At 45.0% G+C, this 17,843-nt stretch overlaps 1 protein-coding gene across 4 annotated transcripts in view; it reads right to left on the bottom strand.

Annotated features, from left to right (window-relative positions):
- FBXL17 (F-box and leucine rich repeat protein 17) overlaps positions 1 to 17,205 on the bottom strand; it is a 292,438-nt gene extending 275,233 nt beyond the window's left edge. For 3 of the 4 annotated variants that reach the window (XM_042787630.1, XM_042787631.1, XM_042787632.1), the window contains exons 1-2: positions 16,279 to 17,205; positions 1,527 to 1,649 (exon numbers count right to left, since the gene is read on the bottom strand). In XM_042787630.1, the coding sequence (XP_042643564.1) occupies positions 1,527 to 1,649; positions 16,279 to 17,037 (882 nt within the window). In that variant the 5' untranslated portion in view covers positions 17,038 to 17,205. The remainder of the gene's footprint in view (positions 1 to 1,526; positions 1,650 to 16,278) is intronic. The other variant, XM_042787629.1, reaches the window with a different exon arrangement.
- Positions 17,206 to 17,843: the final 638 nt, after the last annotated feature.

Raw genomic sequence — 17,843 nt, 5'->3', positions numbered from 1 at the left:
AGTGGAGGGGGCTGCAGGGGCGGCCCCCTGTGAGAAGCTTCTCGAAGCTCCCCCAGCTCCAAGTCAGCTCTACCTCTGCACCAAAACTGAGCCAATCTGCTGCACCTCTGCGATAACATATTTAAGAAGGGATGTGGTGAGGAACAGGGAGGAATTGTGAGGAGGAGTTGCAGCAGCCGCATGGACACCAAGGTCAGTGGAGGAACGGAGGAAGAAAGGAGGGGGGAGGTGTGCCGGAGCAGAGACCCCCCTGTATCCTGTGGTGAGACAGCAAGGCAGCCCCTCCCGCCACCCATGAAGATCTACGGTGGAGCAGACATTGATTTGTGGCCTGTGTTTGTTTTCACCTGGCTGAGCAAAGTGCTATGCCCGAAGTAGGCCGTGGTCTTGTGGGAAAAGTAGACCCCACTGCTGCAACTCAGCGCTGGGAGGATTGCAGAAAGTGGGGGTGCCCACACCAGTGCAGCTCGGGAAGGGCTGCAGCTGTGGGAGAGAGACTCCTGTGGAGGACTGTCTTCTGTGAGAGGGGGACCACGATGGAGCAGGGGAACAAGTTCCAGAAGCTCCCCCCACTGAAGATAAAGGAAGCAGCAGCACTGACTGCCCCCCCCATTCCCTGCCCCTGCGCCGCTGAGGGGAGGAGGTAGAGATATCAGGAGCAGAGCTGAGCCCAGAAAGAAGGGAGGGCTTGGGGGAAGGTGTTCTCAAGATGTGGCAATGCTTCTCACTGTCCTACTTTGTTACGTGTTGTTAGTGTCTGTAATAAATGTACGGGTTTTGTTCTTCCCCTAACGAGTCTGCCTTTTGCTCGTGACCATCTCTGGTGGTTGGCTGTTAAACCGGCTCAAACCACTACATTCCCCTGCACCTTATCTTTTCCATGAAATTCTCAAGAAACGCTTCTGTAAACCTCTTTAGGTAACTAAATAACAAGAAACCTAAAGGGGGTGGCCAAATAACACAGGCATCCTTTAAAAAGTTTTCCAAGGAGGAAAGTTACCCTGAACCATCTAAGGCTACGCTCTGTAAGGATCTCACTAAATGAAATGCATGAATCCCAGACATATTTAATTGTAGGACTGGCTAAAGGCCTATAAAGACAGAGTCTGTCTTCCAATCAGTAGGAGCCATATCAGTTGAACAAAAATTAAAGAAAATTTGTTAAAACAAACAGAGCAAGAAGCAGTTAGAGCATCCTCAGAAAAGCTCGTGAATGTCGTTCAATTAATGTGAGATCTGACAGTTCTTATGAATGGAACTACCACTACCTGATGCAGACCTGAGACAGGTAACTCACAGTCCATTTCAAACAGTACTTGTCCTCACACTGTTTAACAACTGATCTCAGTCAAAAGATGCTACATTTAAAGGAGTTGATCTAAGGGTCCAAACATCTTGTAGAAAACTCCCTGAAAACACAGACACCATGATTTTATGAGTTTGTTTACTTTTGGTCAAGAGTACAGGATCTGAGAACAAATTCCGAGTCATCAAAACATAATTTTTCCACAATGATACCTTCATACCTGTTGACGACTACTGAGATCCAGTTGCTTCCAAAATTGAAAATCTAAACAGAGGTCACGCCAATATTTACAGACTAATGATGCTGAAAGGCAACGCTCATTCAAGGATAAATTGGAAAATATCTGTAAAGAAAGGAAAGAAAACATTACTTGTCAGAAGTAATCATATTTTAGAGACAGAAGTATTTTATTACTAACCCGTCTTCTAAAAGACAGAAAAGTATTAGCATGCATTGCAAGACTCAGTTCTAGAACTTGCCCCCAACTTGTTCAAGGACAAGAACAAAAAACCTACATCCTACAACAGCTGACAATATTAATAAGCCGCATTAGCACAACCAGCAACAGAACATATTCTACTTAAGCACTCATTTCCTAAACCAAATTTCAAATGTGCTTCTGAGATGCCATCCTAAAGAATTACAAGTACAAACATTAGCTCAGTGTCATTTGCAAGCCATTTAAAAGACGTTTTCATACTCATTCTGATTCAGATTGAAACCCCTTCCCTTTTATTTCTTAACTGAATTGAAAATAAGAGGCACAAAAGCACCAAAACATCGGTCTAGTGGGAAGGGGGCACGGGATGGTAGAGCAGATCAACAGGGCAAATCAGTGTCGCAGAAGGAAACTATGAACAGAATTAGCATTTTATACCCCGAGGTTTTGAGCAATGTAGCAGCCTGCAAAAAAGAATAAACTGTAACTTTATGGCAGACCCATAAATTGCTGTTACATTCATTATATTCAGCCTTTCCTCAGAAGTACTGTTGTTTATTAATAAAGGTCTGTCAAGAGTAACATATGAAGGTACGCTGTAACCACAAATGAAATTTAATCTACATATCATCCTATAATGAAAAAAAGGCAGTCACAGCATTATGATACCGAGACAAGAACACAGACAGCAGAACATGGAACAGTCCTCCCACTCAACTGATGAGGACATCAGGAACTAAGTAGAAGTACTACAGCCAATATCAAGGAAGCATGCCCAAGAATATATGAAAATATTGGAGAGTGTCTACAGGAAAGCACAGAGGTCTAGAAAGCATTAAAACATTCAAAGGCTAGGAGTATTTATCCAAGGAATAGGGACGGCAAACCCTAACAACTAGAAAGAACAACAATTTCATCTTCTTTGTGGCAGGTAGGGCAATTACTCTCAAAAATTGCTAGGCTCCTAAACTAAGGATAAAGAAGCACTAGAATATAATACCTGGAAACTTGACATCATAGAATCACAGAATGATTTGGGTTGGAAGGGACCTTAAAGATCATCTAGTTCCACTCCCCCTGCCATGGGCCGGGACACCTTCCACTACATCAGGTTGCTCAAAGCCCCGTCCAACCTGGCCCTGAACCCTTCCAGCTTCTCTGGGCAACCTGTGCCAGTGCCTCACCCCCCTCACAATAAAGAATTTCTTTCTTATAGCTAATCTAAATCTACCCTCCTTCGGTTTAAAACCATTACTGCTCGTCCTTTCACTACTCTCCCTGATAAAGAGTCCCTCCTCACCTCTCCCGTAGGCTCCCTTTAAGTACTGGGAAGCCACAATAAGGTCTCTCTGGAGCCTTCTCTTCTCCGGGCTGAACACCCCCAACCCTCTTGGCCTGTCCTCCTAAGGGAGGTGCTCCAGCCCCCCGATCATCTTCACAGTCCTCCTCTGGACCCACTTAAGCAGGTCCATGTCCTTCTTATACGGTGGGTCCAGAGCTGGACAGAGTACTCCAGGTGGGGTCTCACGAGAGCAGAGTGGAGAGGAAGAATCACGTCCCTCAAGCTGCTGGTCATGCTTTTTTGATGCCGCCCAGGATCCAGCTGGCTTTCTGGGCTGCAAGCACACATGGGTGGCTCACAGCCAGTTTTCCATATGCTAATATACCCAAGTCCTTCTCCGCAGGGCTGCTCTCAATCTACTCTTTGCCCAGCCTCTATTTGTGCTTGGGATCGCCCCCACCCATGTGTGGGACCTTGCGCTTGGCCTTGTTGAACTTCATGAGGTTTGTACAGGCCCTCTTCTCAAGCCTGTTAAGGTCCCTCTGGATGGCATCCCTTCCCTCCAGTCTGTCGACGGCACCACACAGCTTGGTGTCATTGGTTAACTTGCTGTTTTAACATCCTTGTTGGTGACATGGACAGTGGGATTGAGTGCATGCACTTTCCATGTTGCCAACAAAGATGTTAAACAGCACTGGTCCCAGTACCAACCCCGGAGGAATGCTACTTGTCATTGCTTCCCGCTTGGACATCGAGCCATTGACCACAACTCATTGAGTGCGACCATCCAGCCAATTCTTTATCCATCGAGTGGTCCATCCACCAAATCCACGTCTCTCCAATTTAGAGGCAAGGATGTCGTGCGGGACAGTTTAAGAACTCCTACTACCAGTACGAAACAGAGAACAGAATCTTTTAACAATTATAAAAATCTCAGAGGAATACAAGGCAATATAGTCTATGTTATGTTTAGATGGACCTCAGACTGACTCCAGTTAATACGAGTAAGTGATGCCAAAGTTGGCATTATAAAATGCTTTAACTAATCTTTGCTACAGTGAAAAATAAATATGCTGCCACTGTGAATATGGAAATCCTTAAATAATTTTTGTTCCAACTACCATCCTACCAAAAGCTGAAAGTCCTCGCAAATCACAGAAAACTTACTGCTTCTGCTTTGCTACTGTATGAGACACAGCAGTAGCAATGCTGAAAGAAATAAATTTGATTCACTACTTGCCACAAATTCTATTTCTGCAAAGACAATATTATTCTGAAAGACATGTCAGAAAGCCTTTGTCATCATGTTTTTAGTCAATGCTGTGCTTTAGCTGCAGAGACAAGTATGGAGTGTACAGGTGTTACAAATTGACTTCTTAGAGAAACAAACATCAGAGTGAAGCCACCAGGGGGAAAAGCAGCCACTGACAAAGTCACTGCAGAAGTTCCAGCATGGACAGGAGTAGCCACAGAAGTTACACAAATGGTACATGTGTAAAGAGAAGGCCTTGCTGGTTTTGTTGTCTACAGTAGCTATTAAAGTTCCAACTATAAAAGTAACCTGAAAAATATAAAACATCAATTTCTCTTCAGAGCTTGCTGTTGTTAAAAGAAGATGTATTGAACTACACTAAATGGAATTTAGTAGCAAAGGCTATACATATTCTAGTTTGGTGGCATGTCATCCTTACATTAAAGGATAATCTTAGCTGCTGTTTAAAATACTACAATAATGCACAAAATGCTACAACTCACTTTGATGACCTTCACTACCCTTTAATTCATTGTCATTCTCTAGATACATACTGATATTGTGGAAACTTAATTGTCCTGAGTTTTAAATTACTTTCTAATTCCCAATGCTTTATAAAGACAGATGAAAACTAAAACCGTTCCCACCCCCAAGCCTGTTCATTTAACTCCTGCTTATGACAGGTAACTTTCTGATGGTCCACCAGTTAGCACATTTAATTCCTGACAATTGTATTCAAGATTGTGCCTGAATGCCCTACACTCACTTTTTTCCCCTCGATTCTCTGTCTTCCCCCTTCTAAGCACCAAAGACTGAAACACCCTTCAGCACTCTCAAAAAGAAAAAAAATACAAATTTAATAGCATTTTTTTGGAGGCATTTCACACTTTTTTTTTCCCTGTTGGCAAGAAGCAGGGGTAGAGGAAACAGAGTTCTACAAAACAAGCAAACAAAAATCATTTACTTGTGGTACCTCACTCACTCTCATGCTCTTTCAGCTCAAGTTCTGAAAACAGTGTCAGTGCCTCTGGCTTCAACCTCTCAAGTAATAGTTAAGGTTAGTAGGGTTTCCTTCCCCTTGAATGGATGCAAAAGACTTTCCGGGCCTCCAGGCTACACCATATTTAAGGATCAACACCCACAGTGTTCAACCCCCTGATGGCATATCATACCTTTCAGATATCATCAGCTCTTTAATGTTAAGCTCTTGCTTCAAAATAAGTGTTCACACAGACTCATTAAAGACCACAGTGGGGGGGGGAAAAAAAAAAAAAAAAAATCAAAAAACACAATGTCCAGTACAGCAAAAGTCAACTAACAGATATATCCAGCTTTCAGTCAGACCACATTCAACCTGCTGAACTCAATTCAAACACGCCAATTTTATGTCCTTGATATATACAACCATACAAATACCTTTAGCAACAAAACACAACTAACTCCACAGTACTATCTTGAGTACATTTGCACAAACCTGTGGCAATCCACAATTCTGGATCACATGAAAGTCTGGCTGGATTTAAATCAAACCAAGTTCTTGCACAGCACACTTCAGACTGTCAAAAAACAGTGCCTGACCAAGTTTTGGGGTTTTCTTCAACTTTCTGGAATAAATATTTTGTAAGACAATGGGTGGGAAAGAGAGGAAGAAGCCATGGATTTATATTAGCGAAGAGTCCAACCAGAAAGGTAGAAATAAAAGTTCTGTGCAATTTACCACCAAGCCCCTGTATGATGGGTTTCAGACATTACACCCTTAACACTTTCCACTGTTTCTCCATTAAGTGTATTCTGGATTGTTCTGGTTTCAGCCAGGATAAAGCTAATTTCTTCTTCCTAGTAGCTAGAATAGTGCTGTGTTTTGGATTCAGTATGTGATTTGATATGAGAAAAATGTTGGTAATATACTGATGTTTTCAGTTGTTGCTAATAAATCAAGGACTTTTCAATTTCCCATGTCCTGATAGTGCAGGCCAGACCCCAGCACATTACAGCACATGGTTTAAACTACAACACAGATATTTCAAGCTGTCTACCAAAAAGGACTACTTTGAACTTTTGTGCTAAATGTCAGCATTTCAACAGGAGCTGGGGGGGGAAATAACCCAAAACCAACCACACCCTATGAATGTATTTTCTTACAAGATTAAAGATAAAATTTAGATATTGTAAATCCACATATTAATTAATCTGTAAATATTTTATAATTTTGGCCTTAAACCAAGTTCCTCAGAGTTCAGTCACGTGAACAAGATACCTAACTGCACTTCTAATCAAAGGAAATCATGAAAAGTCAATCACTCCCATAAATGTTACTATGAAAAATCTACCATACTACAAAATTGCCCATGTGTTTGCTGACAAAATATCCTCAGCACCAAGTTTTCCAAAACCAAGAATTCACATCACACAAATAAAATATTAAGTAAACATAAGCATAATTTGAGAAAGAATTTCAATTTATCAAAAGACAATCTTAATTAAAAAATAAATTATTTTTAAAAAACATAGTCAAGGAGTTAGAATTATTGATCGCACAGACTTAAAAAGCTTTTGCCTCAGGAACAGAGGCAAGAAAATTCAGCTGATGGCTAATACCATTCTTTAAAGATAAAACTAACTTTAGGGACAAGGTACAGCTTTATGAACATGAACAAAACACAGACCATAGGCCCCAAAGCATAAGAGAGATTACAAAAGGTGAATCCATGCATCCCCTATTTCTGCCAATTGTTTTCATCTGAAAGATCTTTCAATCTATCTGGAAGAGTAAAGATTTCTGTGAATGAAACTTTCTTTTCTCAATAAAAATATTTTGTATCCTAGAAGAATAGATATCTATGAAATTGTCTTCATTACACTGCATCAGCTAGATTCATTTTGAAACCAAACAGTTCATGGCATTAACAACAAAAGAACATTAAAATGTAGACTCAGATATTTCATGGTGCCTAATGAAATTGATTACATTCATTCTTGGAAAACCGTTCATTTGATTCATCAACTCTTCAACTGGGTGCAAATTTTTTCAGAAACTAATTGAAGTTTCATTATCAGAAATAATTCTAAAGTACCACTTAATAAAAGGAACATACTTAGTACATGATATTTTACTATGAACTGTTAAACACAGTATTGGTTAACTGCAGCTATAGAGGAGTTAAGCTTCCAGTGGTTTTATGTTTATTAAAGGTTGTTCTGTTCTATTTCAGAAAATTAAAGAATCATCTATCAACAGAAGATAAATGAAAGACAGAAAAGTATTTGCATAGTTTTTAAAAGATTTCATCACTTCATCCGGACATAACACCAAATGAATAAGGGAAATATGAATGATTTCTGAGCACCTGAGTATATGAAAAAGATAAAGCACTCAAGGGACACACACCTCTGAAAGGATCCTCAGTATACCCATTAAGGGAATCAAGTCAAAGATGCTCTTGTGATTAACAAAAATCTGTCAGCCATGAAAAGTGATGGTGTTATTTCACACCACACCCAGGATTCTCATGGTAAACTGCTATTAGTGGGAACAGTTTAGTGGTCCCTTAACTCTTGGTTACCTGAATTTTTGAGCTGGATTTGGTGACTGCACCCAGAGAAAGTCCTTTCAGGCAGCTGATCCTGAGGAAGAGTTTTGCAACTTTAGATTGGTGTCCAATTAGCCATCTGAATCAACTCACTCTGCCACTGCATGATCACTCTACAGAGCACAAAGCTAGCATCAGGAACACACAACCAAATATTAAAAACAGGAGATAGACACTGCCCTTAACAGCCACTTGCTAACGGACTGCCTTAGCTGTAATGCAAAACACAACTTTAGTTTCTGTCTGTAAGAAATGACAGGAGACACTGATACCATACCTTCCTACTAATTGAAAAAAAAGGGTTCTGATGAATAAGCAGAACATCTTCACTTGAACGAGGATGATTAAGTTTTACTCCCAGCCATCCAACTGTCCTCACTAAAAGACACCTGCACTGATTTGGAATCACCAAAATAGTTTAAAAACAGAGACACTAAAACATACCAAAATCTCTGAAAGATTAAACACAGGTCAGGCATCCTGAACAAAAGAAACAAATAAATGAATAGGAAATGAAAGCAAGAGTTACATTTCATTTACTCTGCATTCAAACACTGCACAATTTGTAATCGATTTGTTTCCTCCATGCAATAACACATAGGTTTGGAGATGTAGAGAAAGCCAAGCAACACCTAACAACATTAGGAAAAGTTTTATCAGCCATAAGGGGGTGAGTGTCAAGGCATCTATCTGGCTTCAGGAAAAGCAATTTCATTCCAAGACATTTGTCTCCTCCATCACATAACTCATTCTGTAATGTGAAACTTCACGACTACACAAAAGCCACCTTTTCACACACACCTGTGGAAAACAAAATACTTATTTTTATAATGCTACAAAATATATCAGGACATCTTTCAGAACTTTATCATCATTGAAATAATGTCCATATACAATCTTTGGTTTTGTTACTAGTTTACTGGTACACCTTCCATTCACAACTGTGCCCCTCAGCTGCACTTCCAGAAACTCAGCTACACCATGCTGAAGTTAAAGCTGGTTCATTTCCTATTGCAATCACAATCACAGAGTGACAGTGAGCTTCATGGGGGGAAAAAAAAAAAAAAAAAAAAAAAAAAAAATCTATGTTGCTGTGTTGTTCATTGCTAGAGAAAAAGGAGTTGAGTAGAATAGTTAAGATTGAAATAAAAGAACATTTACCTCCCTGCATCAGACACAAAGTTTCAAAACCCTTTCCATTTTTCTCAGTGTGTTTTCTCAGTGTAGTTAAAAGTAAGGCTTGACACAAACTCTAGACAGGATAAATTCATGGAAACATGAGCATAAGAAGGAAAGAAAGCTATTATTACAACAGTGACTCCATGAACTTGTGGATGAAGTCCAATTCAAATAATGTTATTTTGATGCTTCTGTCCCCTGATGAGGCCAGGGAAAAAAAAAAAAAAAAAGAAAAAAAAAAAATCAAAGTGCAACTACAGCGTGTATATCCAGTCGTGTAAATCTATTAAAAATAAATGGCAGTGTTGAAAAGTCAGGAGACAAAAACAAAGGTCTAGCTCTGGTCTATCAAACCCAATTCCTATCACTCAGATAATCTTAAATGCAGTGCTAGTAGCACAGTAATAGCAGCACTGCATTTAGTATCAACATTATCAAAAGCAAACATGTAAGTTATTACAACAACAAAAACTAACATGTATGTTATTACAGCAAGGAAAGACTGAGAAAAATAAGTAAAAATGTTGAGTAAAGATGGAAGAAAAGGAGCCAGCAGTGCCTCAAATAATATATATTTATTAAAACCTTAAGTTAAACAAAATACACACATACACTTATCTTCCCTTCATATATGATGCATTAGCTCTAAGCTAAAACTGACAGGGTGTCCACTGCAGAGCAGCATATGTTCATGCTTTATAAAAATAACAGCAGCAAACCAAGAAAGAAGACCTCAGAAAGGTCATCTATTCTAGAACCTTCTCTGTTTTGAAGCTAGTTCAATCACACACAGAACATCCCTGATAAAAACATACCCCTTATCGTTAAAAAAGGAATGAATAAATAAAATTACCAATTCTTCACATTCCTCAGAGACAGGAAACCAGGAGTCTTTGCCAAGACTTAAATGTTCTCATACTGTGTTATTTTCCAAGTATCTCACACATATTCTCCTTATATCAAATTAAGCTTATTATTCCTTTTTATTTGACAAAGGACAGGAACACAATTGTACTTTTTATCAATTTTCTCATAACAAAAGAGTGCATCTCAGTCTTCTTTCTGAACAGAAGTGTCATTCAGTTTTAACAGAATCTTCCAACTACCATCACGGGCCACGTTGCCATGACCTCTAGCTCTCCTTTGATGCCTCTCCAATTTGTGGGTTTTTTAAGGAGACTCCAGTACCCACAACCTAATACAGTACTCTAGCAGAGGATTTAAAAGCACCAAGCACAGCAGAGAACCTACTTTCCCTGTTCTACATGCATAGTTCCTGTTGATACAGCGCAAAAGGAAATCTGAAGTGTTTGAACCAGCATTACTAAGTTCACTCAGTTTGATGACCATTTTACATCAGTTAACTTTTTTGATTAAACAGCATCAAAGAGGTAACAGGTACAACAAGAGAATTTATTTCCGCTTTCCAGAAATAAATAGCAGTGAAATTGCAATGGGCACGGAGTTCTGATATATAGCACAAAGTTTTGAAAACTTAGCATAACATTTTGTAGTCTTCTACATTGCATGCTTACAAATAGCTAACTTATTTTTTTTCTGTCCAAGTTACAGTCAAATCAACTGATCTCTAATTCCTTACTTCTCCTCAGATTTTAAAGGGAGTGGATTTAAATTACCTTTTGTGAAAGGTAAACACCTTCATCTACAAAGATTAAAGACAAAATTTTGCCCACTGTATAACACTTTTTTCTGATACACGTCAGTGATCAAATGAAAAACAAAACAACCTATAAGCTTTTTTGATCTGCAGAGCCACAGTTCTTTTATGCCCCCACACCAATGAAGAGACCTCTTCCCCAGCCAGGCGAACAGGATCAACTGGCACACTGCACTACTAACTTCCCAATTCAGTAGGGCCCATCCGATGATCTGCAGGCCAAGCGCAGTCTCACAAACCCTTCCATCCAGGCCCATATCCTTCATTTCGGGGAGACTTAACAACTGCTTAACAGAACAGCACCCAAGCAGCCCATGGCAGCCACCTACTCAGGAATTCCCACAAAGTTTCTTTGGGCTTGTCTCCAGCCCATGTACAGACACAGGTGACAGCCACTCCTGCACTAGCACCACTGCATCAGGAGATCACTGAGGTGGGAATCAAAGAAAGGAAACATAAAAAAACCCGGGATCTGGCTCCTGAGCCTTTTGAGGATGGAACCTCTTGTCCTTTTACTACAGTTTGTATCTCAGCTACCTACTGTGAAAAGTTTAGTAAAGATTTGGGGACCTGGTAATATGCACTTGGAACCAAAGAAGGACTTGGGGATATAAGCATATGGAAAACTGGCTGTGAGCCACCCATGTGTGCCTGCAGCCCAGAAAGCCAGCTGGATCCCAGGCTGCATCAAAAAACGCATGACTAGCAGCTTGAGGGAGGTGATTCTCCCCCTCTACTCTGTTCTCATGAGACCCCACCCGCAGTACTGAGTCCAGCTCTGGGACACCAACACAAGAAAGACATGGACCTGTTCGAGGAGGGCTACAAAGATGATTGGGGGCTGGAGCACCTCCCTTTGGAGGACAGGCTGAAAAAGTTGGGGTTGTTCAGCCTCGAGAAGAGAAGGCTCCAGGGAGAACTTACAGCAGTCTTTCCATACTTAAAAGGGGAATAAGAAAGCTGGAGATGGACTTTTTACGAGTGCATGTCGTGATAGGATGAGGGATAACAGTTTTAAACTGAAAGAGGGTAGATTCAGATTAAATGTAAGGAAGAAATTCTTTACTGTGAGGGGTGTGAGGCCCTGGCACAGGTTGCCCTGAGAAGCTGTGGCTGCCCCCTCCCTGGAAGGGCTCAAGGCCAGGCTGGATGGGGCTTTGAGCAACCTGGTCTGGGGGAACGTGTCCCAGCCCATGGCAGGGGAGTTGGAACTAGATGATCTTTAAGGTCCCTTTCAACACCAACCATTCTATGATGCTGTATTTCTCTCCCACCCTCTCGTAATAAAATGACACCTTTGCAGAAAGGATTATATTTGAGATATTTTATCTCTATCAAAACCCAGCATATGAAGGCCTTTCGGCACCTGTACAAGCCAGTTACCAAGACACCTAATCAGATATCTGAAGTTAAAAGTCCCCTAACAGAATAGGAAGCTATGGAAGTAGCCAGGAAAAAAAAAAAAAAAAAAAAAAAAAACACACAAACCAACCAAGCCAATCCATAAGTCTAGTTAAGAATTGAAGGGCAAATTAGGGAAGGGGCGTGCAGGGAGGAGTGTGTGACATAATTCAAAAAATAACAGGTGAGTAGGCTGTTCCCAGCAGCTGGAATTCAAAACAGGCTTTTTCAAAAACATTGCAGAAAGAGCTGGACTACAGAAAGGCAAAAGACACAATAATTGGGGTAGGTGGGGAACATGTAAAAAAAAAATCCTTGAAAGTACAGATACAAATGCGGTACTGTGTCAACACAAAATAGAAAACCATATGGAAAAAACATCTGAGCTAGTTCACAGGTGATATGGGCATGACATACCTTCACTATTAATAGAACTGATTTACAGCAAAGATACAGATTGGTATTTTTGAAAAAGTGAAACTGAGAACTAAAGTAACCACAGAAAATTACTCATCAGAAAAAGTGTTTAAGCCATACTAATCAAGTCAGTCTCGTTTCAAAACCTAAAACAACAGAATACCAAAGAAAAACTTATCTTCCAATAATAGTGACAGATTATTTTTTAAAAGTACTACAAAACAAAGTTTCAGTTCTGCAATCACAGAATAGATTAATTCAGATGTGATAGTTCATGAATTTTATATATTTGCCAAAAAGGAGTTTCAATACTGTACCTGCAAAACACGATGTACCCTTACTAACACATTCATGTGTACCCAAGAAAACCCCACCCAACCAACCACAAAAACAACAACAAAACACAACCAACTAAAAACCCTACAGAATTAATTTTATGTGCAAGACAGGGAGATAAGTGGATTAATGTTGTTTGACAACTGTCATGGTTTAAGGCCAGAGGGCAGGCGAGCACCATGCTGCCTCTTGCTCATTCCTTCCCCCTCAGGAACAGGATGGAGAAAATACAACAAAAAGCCTGTGGATTGACACAAGGACAGGGAGGGATTGCTCAACCATTATAGCCGCATGCAAAAGATAGACTCCATTTGGGAAGAAATAACATCAATTTAATTTGAACACTACCACCACCAACACTAATTTACCAATCAAACAAATTAAGACAATAAGAAAATACAACCACATTTCTCTACCTCCTCCCTGTCAGCAGCAGAGGGTGGCAGGGGATGGAGGTTGCAGTCAGTTGATCACATGTTGATTCTGCCACTCAGTCCTCCTCACACTCTTTCTCTGTTGCAGGGTGGTGTCCCACCCATGGGGACTGCTCTCCACAAACTTCTCCAACATGAGTCCTTTCCACAGGCTGCAGCTCTTCACAAACTGTTCCACTGTAGGTCCCTCCCACGGGTCACAATCTTCCCAGCAACAGACTGCTCCAGCGCAGGATTCCCTCGGAGTCCCAGCCTTCTTTGAGTGCAGCCACCTGCTCCAGCGTGGGATCCTGCATGGGCTGCAGGTGAGCACCTGCTCCACCACAGAACTCCATGAGCCGCAGGGGAATCTCTGCTCTGATGCACCTCTTCCCCCTCCTTCTTCAATGACCTTGGTGTCTGCAGAGGTGTTTCTCTGGCATCTAATTCCTCTCCCTTCTTCCATCCCTTGCCTCGCAGGTTCTTCCCCTCTTACATACATTTTTGCAGAGGCACTATCACTGTTCCAGATGGGCTAGGGCTAGGGCCAAGTCCAACTTGGAGCCAGTGAAGATTCAAGCAGCTTCTCACAGGAGCCACCCCTGTAGCCCCTCAACCGCTACCAAAACCCACTAGACAAATACCCAACACAACAACAAAAGAGTAAAGGAAGCACTTCTTACACTGGGATTCTACAGTTAGCAGTATACAAAGAACAGGAACACTCCTCCTGGAAAATCATCTGTCACACTTCTCCATTACCATGCCCTGCTTTAACTTTAGCCGTCTGACCCCAGAGTAAACTGTTCTAATACAAAAACCTATTTCCCAGAATTTAAAGACACACTCGCGTCAAACTATGGAAAATATCACAGGCTTCAGTTCCAGCCAGACTCCTCTTTTTAGCCAAGGTTTAGCTGAAGAAAGTCAACATACTGACTAGATCAAGAGAGTCACTTAAAAATGGAAAGTAATTCTCAAAAGACAACAGCATTAAAGGAACCTAAAGACAGAAAAAGAGACAGGAAAGAAAGAGACACTGTTCTTTGAAGATACGGAATAAGAGGTTATGAAAGCATGTAATTCAAGAGGGCTACAAATAGTCAGGCTGTGAAACTGATAAAGCCAAAATTGATCCAAAATACATAGTAATACAAATTTTTTTCCCGATGAACACTGAAAACTTGTCTGTGTAGTTCTGACCTACACAGAAGCACTAAGTACAGTGATTCTCCCCCTTTCTGAGTACTCCGTTAGTGACAGAACCAGCTACCTGTGAAGGACAAGCCTGACATATTTGGTGGCCTTTTACAACAGAGTTACAGCGTTGGTAGATAAGGGAAGAGCAACTGACATCAACTACCGGGATTTGTGCAAAGTTTTGAGACTGACCCCCACGACATCCTTGCCTCTAAATTGGAGAGACGTGGATTTGGTGGATGGACCACTCGATGGATAAGGAATTGGCTGGATGGTCGCACTCAATGAGTTGTGGTCAATGGCTCGATGTCCAAGCGGGAAGCAATGACAAGTAGCATTCCTCCGGGGTTGGTACTGGGACCAGTGCTGTTTAACATCTTTGTTGGCAACATGGAAAGTGCATGCACTCAATCCCACTGTCCATGTCACCAACAAGGATGTTAAAACAGCAAGTTAACCAATGACACCAAGCTGTGTGGTGCCGTCGACAGACTGGAGGGAAGGGATGCCATCCAGAGGGACCTTAACAGGCTTGAGAAGAGGGCCTGTACAAACCTCATGAAGTTCAACAAGGCCAAGCGCAAGGTCCCACACATGGGTGGGGGCGATCCCAAGCACAAATAGAGGCTGGGCAAAGAGTAGATTGAGAGCAGCCCTGCGGAGAAGGACTTGGGTATATTAGCATATGGAAAACTGGCTGTGAGCCACCCATGTGTGCTTGCAGCCCAGAAAGCCAGCTGGATCCTGGGCGGCATCAAAAAAGCATGACCAGCAGCTTGAGGGACGTGATTCTTCCTCTCCACTCTGCTCTCGTGAGACCCCACCTGGAGTACTCTGTCCAGCTCTGGACCCACCGTATAAGAAGGACATGGACCTGCTTAAGTGGGTCCAGAGGAGGACTGTGAAGATGATCGGGGGGCTGGAGCACCTCCCTTAGGAGGACAGGCCGAGAGGGTTGGGGGTGTTCAGCCCGGAGAAGAGAAGGCTCCAGCGAGACCTTATTGTGGCTTCCCAGTACTTAAAGGGAGCCTACGGGAGAGGTGAGGAGGGACTCTTTATCAGGGAGAGTAGTGAAAGGACGAGCAGTAATGGTTTTAAACCGAAGGAGGGTAGATTTAGATTAGCTATAAGGAAGAAATTCTTTATTGTGAGGGGGGTGAGGCACTGGCACAGGTTGCCCAGAGAAGCTGGAAGGGTTCAGGGCCAGGTTGGACGGGGCTTTGAGCAACCTGATGTAGTGGAAGGTGTCCCGGCCCATGGCAGGGGGAGTGGAACTAGATGATCTTTAAGGTCCCTTCCAACCCAAATCATTCTGTGATTCTTTTATGAAGTTAACTGATATAAATCTAAACATTTAGGGTTCAGTTTCTGCAGCAGTTCTGTCTGTCCTCACCTCCAATTAATGACTCACAACGCCTTTTACAACGACAAACCAAAACAGCAGGGGAAAAATACAAAACCAAAGTAAGACACCCGCGACCCTACCCATCTACCAAACGCCGGGTGAGGTCGGCTGCTCGCACCTCCCGGGCGCGCCGCCCCGGTCCTCCCCGGGCCCAGCACCCACCGCAGGAGCCGCTGGGGGAGGCGGGGCGCGGCGCCAGGACTGGCCGGAGGTGGCGAGACCCCGCTGGGCAGGGCGGGCCGCCACGGCCCCACCGGGCCCGCCCAGGGACACCGGCACCCCCGCGGCCTGCTCGGCGGCAGGCGCAGCCCCGGGCCCCCGCGCCGTCCCACACCGCGCGGGGAGCAAGTCGGCCCGCCCGCCCTCCCGTCCCGACCCACCTTGAGGAGGATGGAGGGCGGCAGCTGGTTAATGTCTGGCGCCGGCGGCGGCAGCGGCTCTCGGCAGCAGTCGTCGGGGTACTCCAGCGGCTCCTCGCAGCCCGCCTCATCGCCCCTGTCCTTCCCTTTCTCCCCCTCCTCCTCCGGCGCGGCGGGCGGCGGCGGCAAGGCGGGCTGACCTCCGCCTCCGCTGTCCCCGCCGGCGCCCCGGACCGGCGCGCCCCCTCCGCCCGGCGCGCAGCCGGCGGCGGCGGGCAGGGCGCAGAGCTGCGCCTCTCTCGGGCACTGGCAGGCGGCGGCCTCGGGCTCCGCCGCGGCGGCCCCGCAGCGCGGCTGCTTGCAGGGCGGGCAGGCGGGCAGGCCGGCCCCCTTGCGCTTGCACACCATCTCGGAGGCAACCTCTCCGGGCGGTCTGGCCGGCCGCAGGAGGCCCCGCACCGACGAGGGCAGCAGGCCCGAGAGGAGGAGGCGCTGGCAGCGGCCCCGCGGCTCCCAGGCGGCGGGCGGCAGGCGGAGGAGGCGGCGGGCGGCGCGCTGCTCCGCGGCGGCGAGGGCCGCGTAGGACGGCGGTGGCAGCAAGGGGTCCCCGGCGGGCAGGGGCTGCTCCGGGGCGGGGGGGCTGGCGCCGTGCACGATGAAGCAGAGCATGCAGGGCCCGCGCAGGAAGCAGCTCCGGCTGCGCGGCGGAACTTTCCTCCCTCGGCGGCAGCGGCGGTCCCGGCTCAGGCTGCTTGCTTCCTTCGAGAGCAGGTGGCCCATATAGGAGGCGGCGGAGGCGGAAGGTCCCGCGGCGTGTCACCCGCGGGAGGCGGCGGCGGGCGCTGTCATGCTGCCGGCGGGGGCAGCGGGTCGCGGGGCCGTGCCGGGGCTGGTTCCGGGACGGGGCGCCGTGAGGGAGAAGCTTCCGCTACCGCCGCCCTGACCTCCCCTGCGTGAGGCGAAGGGGCGGGGCGCCGCGGCCGGGGCGGGAGCGGCGGCCTGGCGGGGCCGCGGCGGGCGCCCAGCGGAGCGGCCCGGCTCGGCCCGGCCCGGCCCGGCGGTGTCAGGGCGCCGGTAACGGCTCCCCGTCAGCGCACGCAGCTCCGCCGCGCGTGTGGGTGTGCGTATCCACGGCGTGCCTGCGTGCGTCCAAAGAGGCGGCGTGCGGGCGTTGCTTAGGTGCGCTGTCTGTGTAAATACAGAGGTAACGGCTGGAGGCAGTGCAGGCAGATAATATGTATGTGTGTATGTTACATAGAAACATTTTTTTGAGTACCTGAAATAAATTTTTTGGGGTCAAAATCTGAAAGGAAAGGTGAGAGGGCTCCTGCCCGCTGCCATCAGGCCATACACGGCTGTGCAGGAAGGCAGCTGGGTGTTGGCAGCAGCAGAGTGACCCGGGCTGTGAGACCACCAAAAGCATTCCTCAGAGTTTCCTCTCTCAACGCCTCCTTCCCACCAACGTGCTCCAGCAAATACCTGTTGTATGCTCTTTTAAATCATCGTCCAGCCAGAAACGGGGCCTGTACTGGGCCTCTGTCCCTGTACACCCTGCTCCTGAGGATGGTCGCCTGTAACCGTGATGC

This window comes from Tyto alba, unplaced genomic scaffold (assembly GCF_018691265.1).
Source record: "Tyto alba isolate M040663 unplaced genomic scaffold, T.alba_DEE_v4.0 Super-Scaffold_13, whole genome shotgun sequence".
Taxonomy (NCBI): domain Eukaryota; kingdom Metazoa; phylum Chordata; class Aves; order Strigiformes; family Tytonidae; genus Tyto; species Tyto alba.
This window is presented reverse-complemented; position numbering and strand designations above follow the sequence as displayed.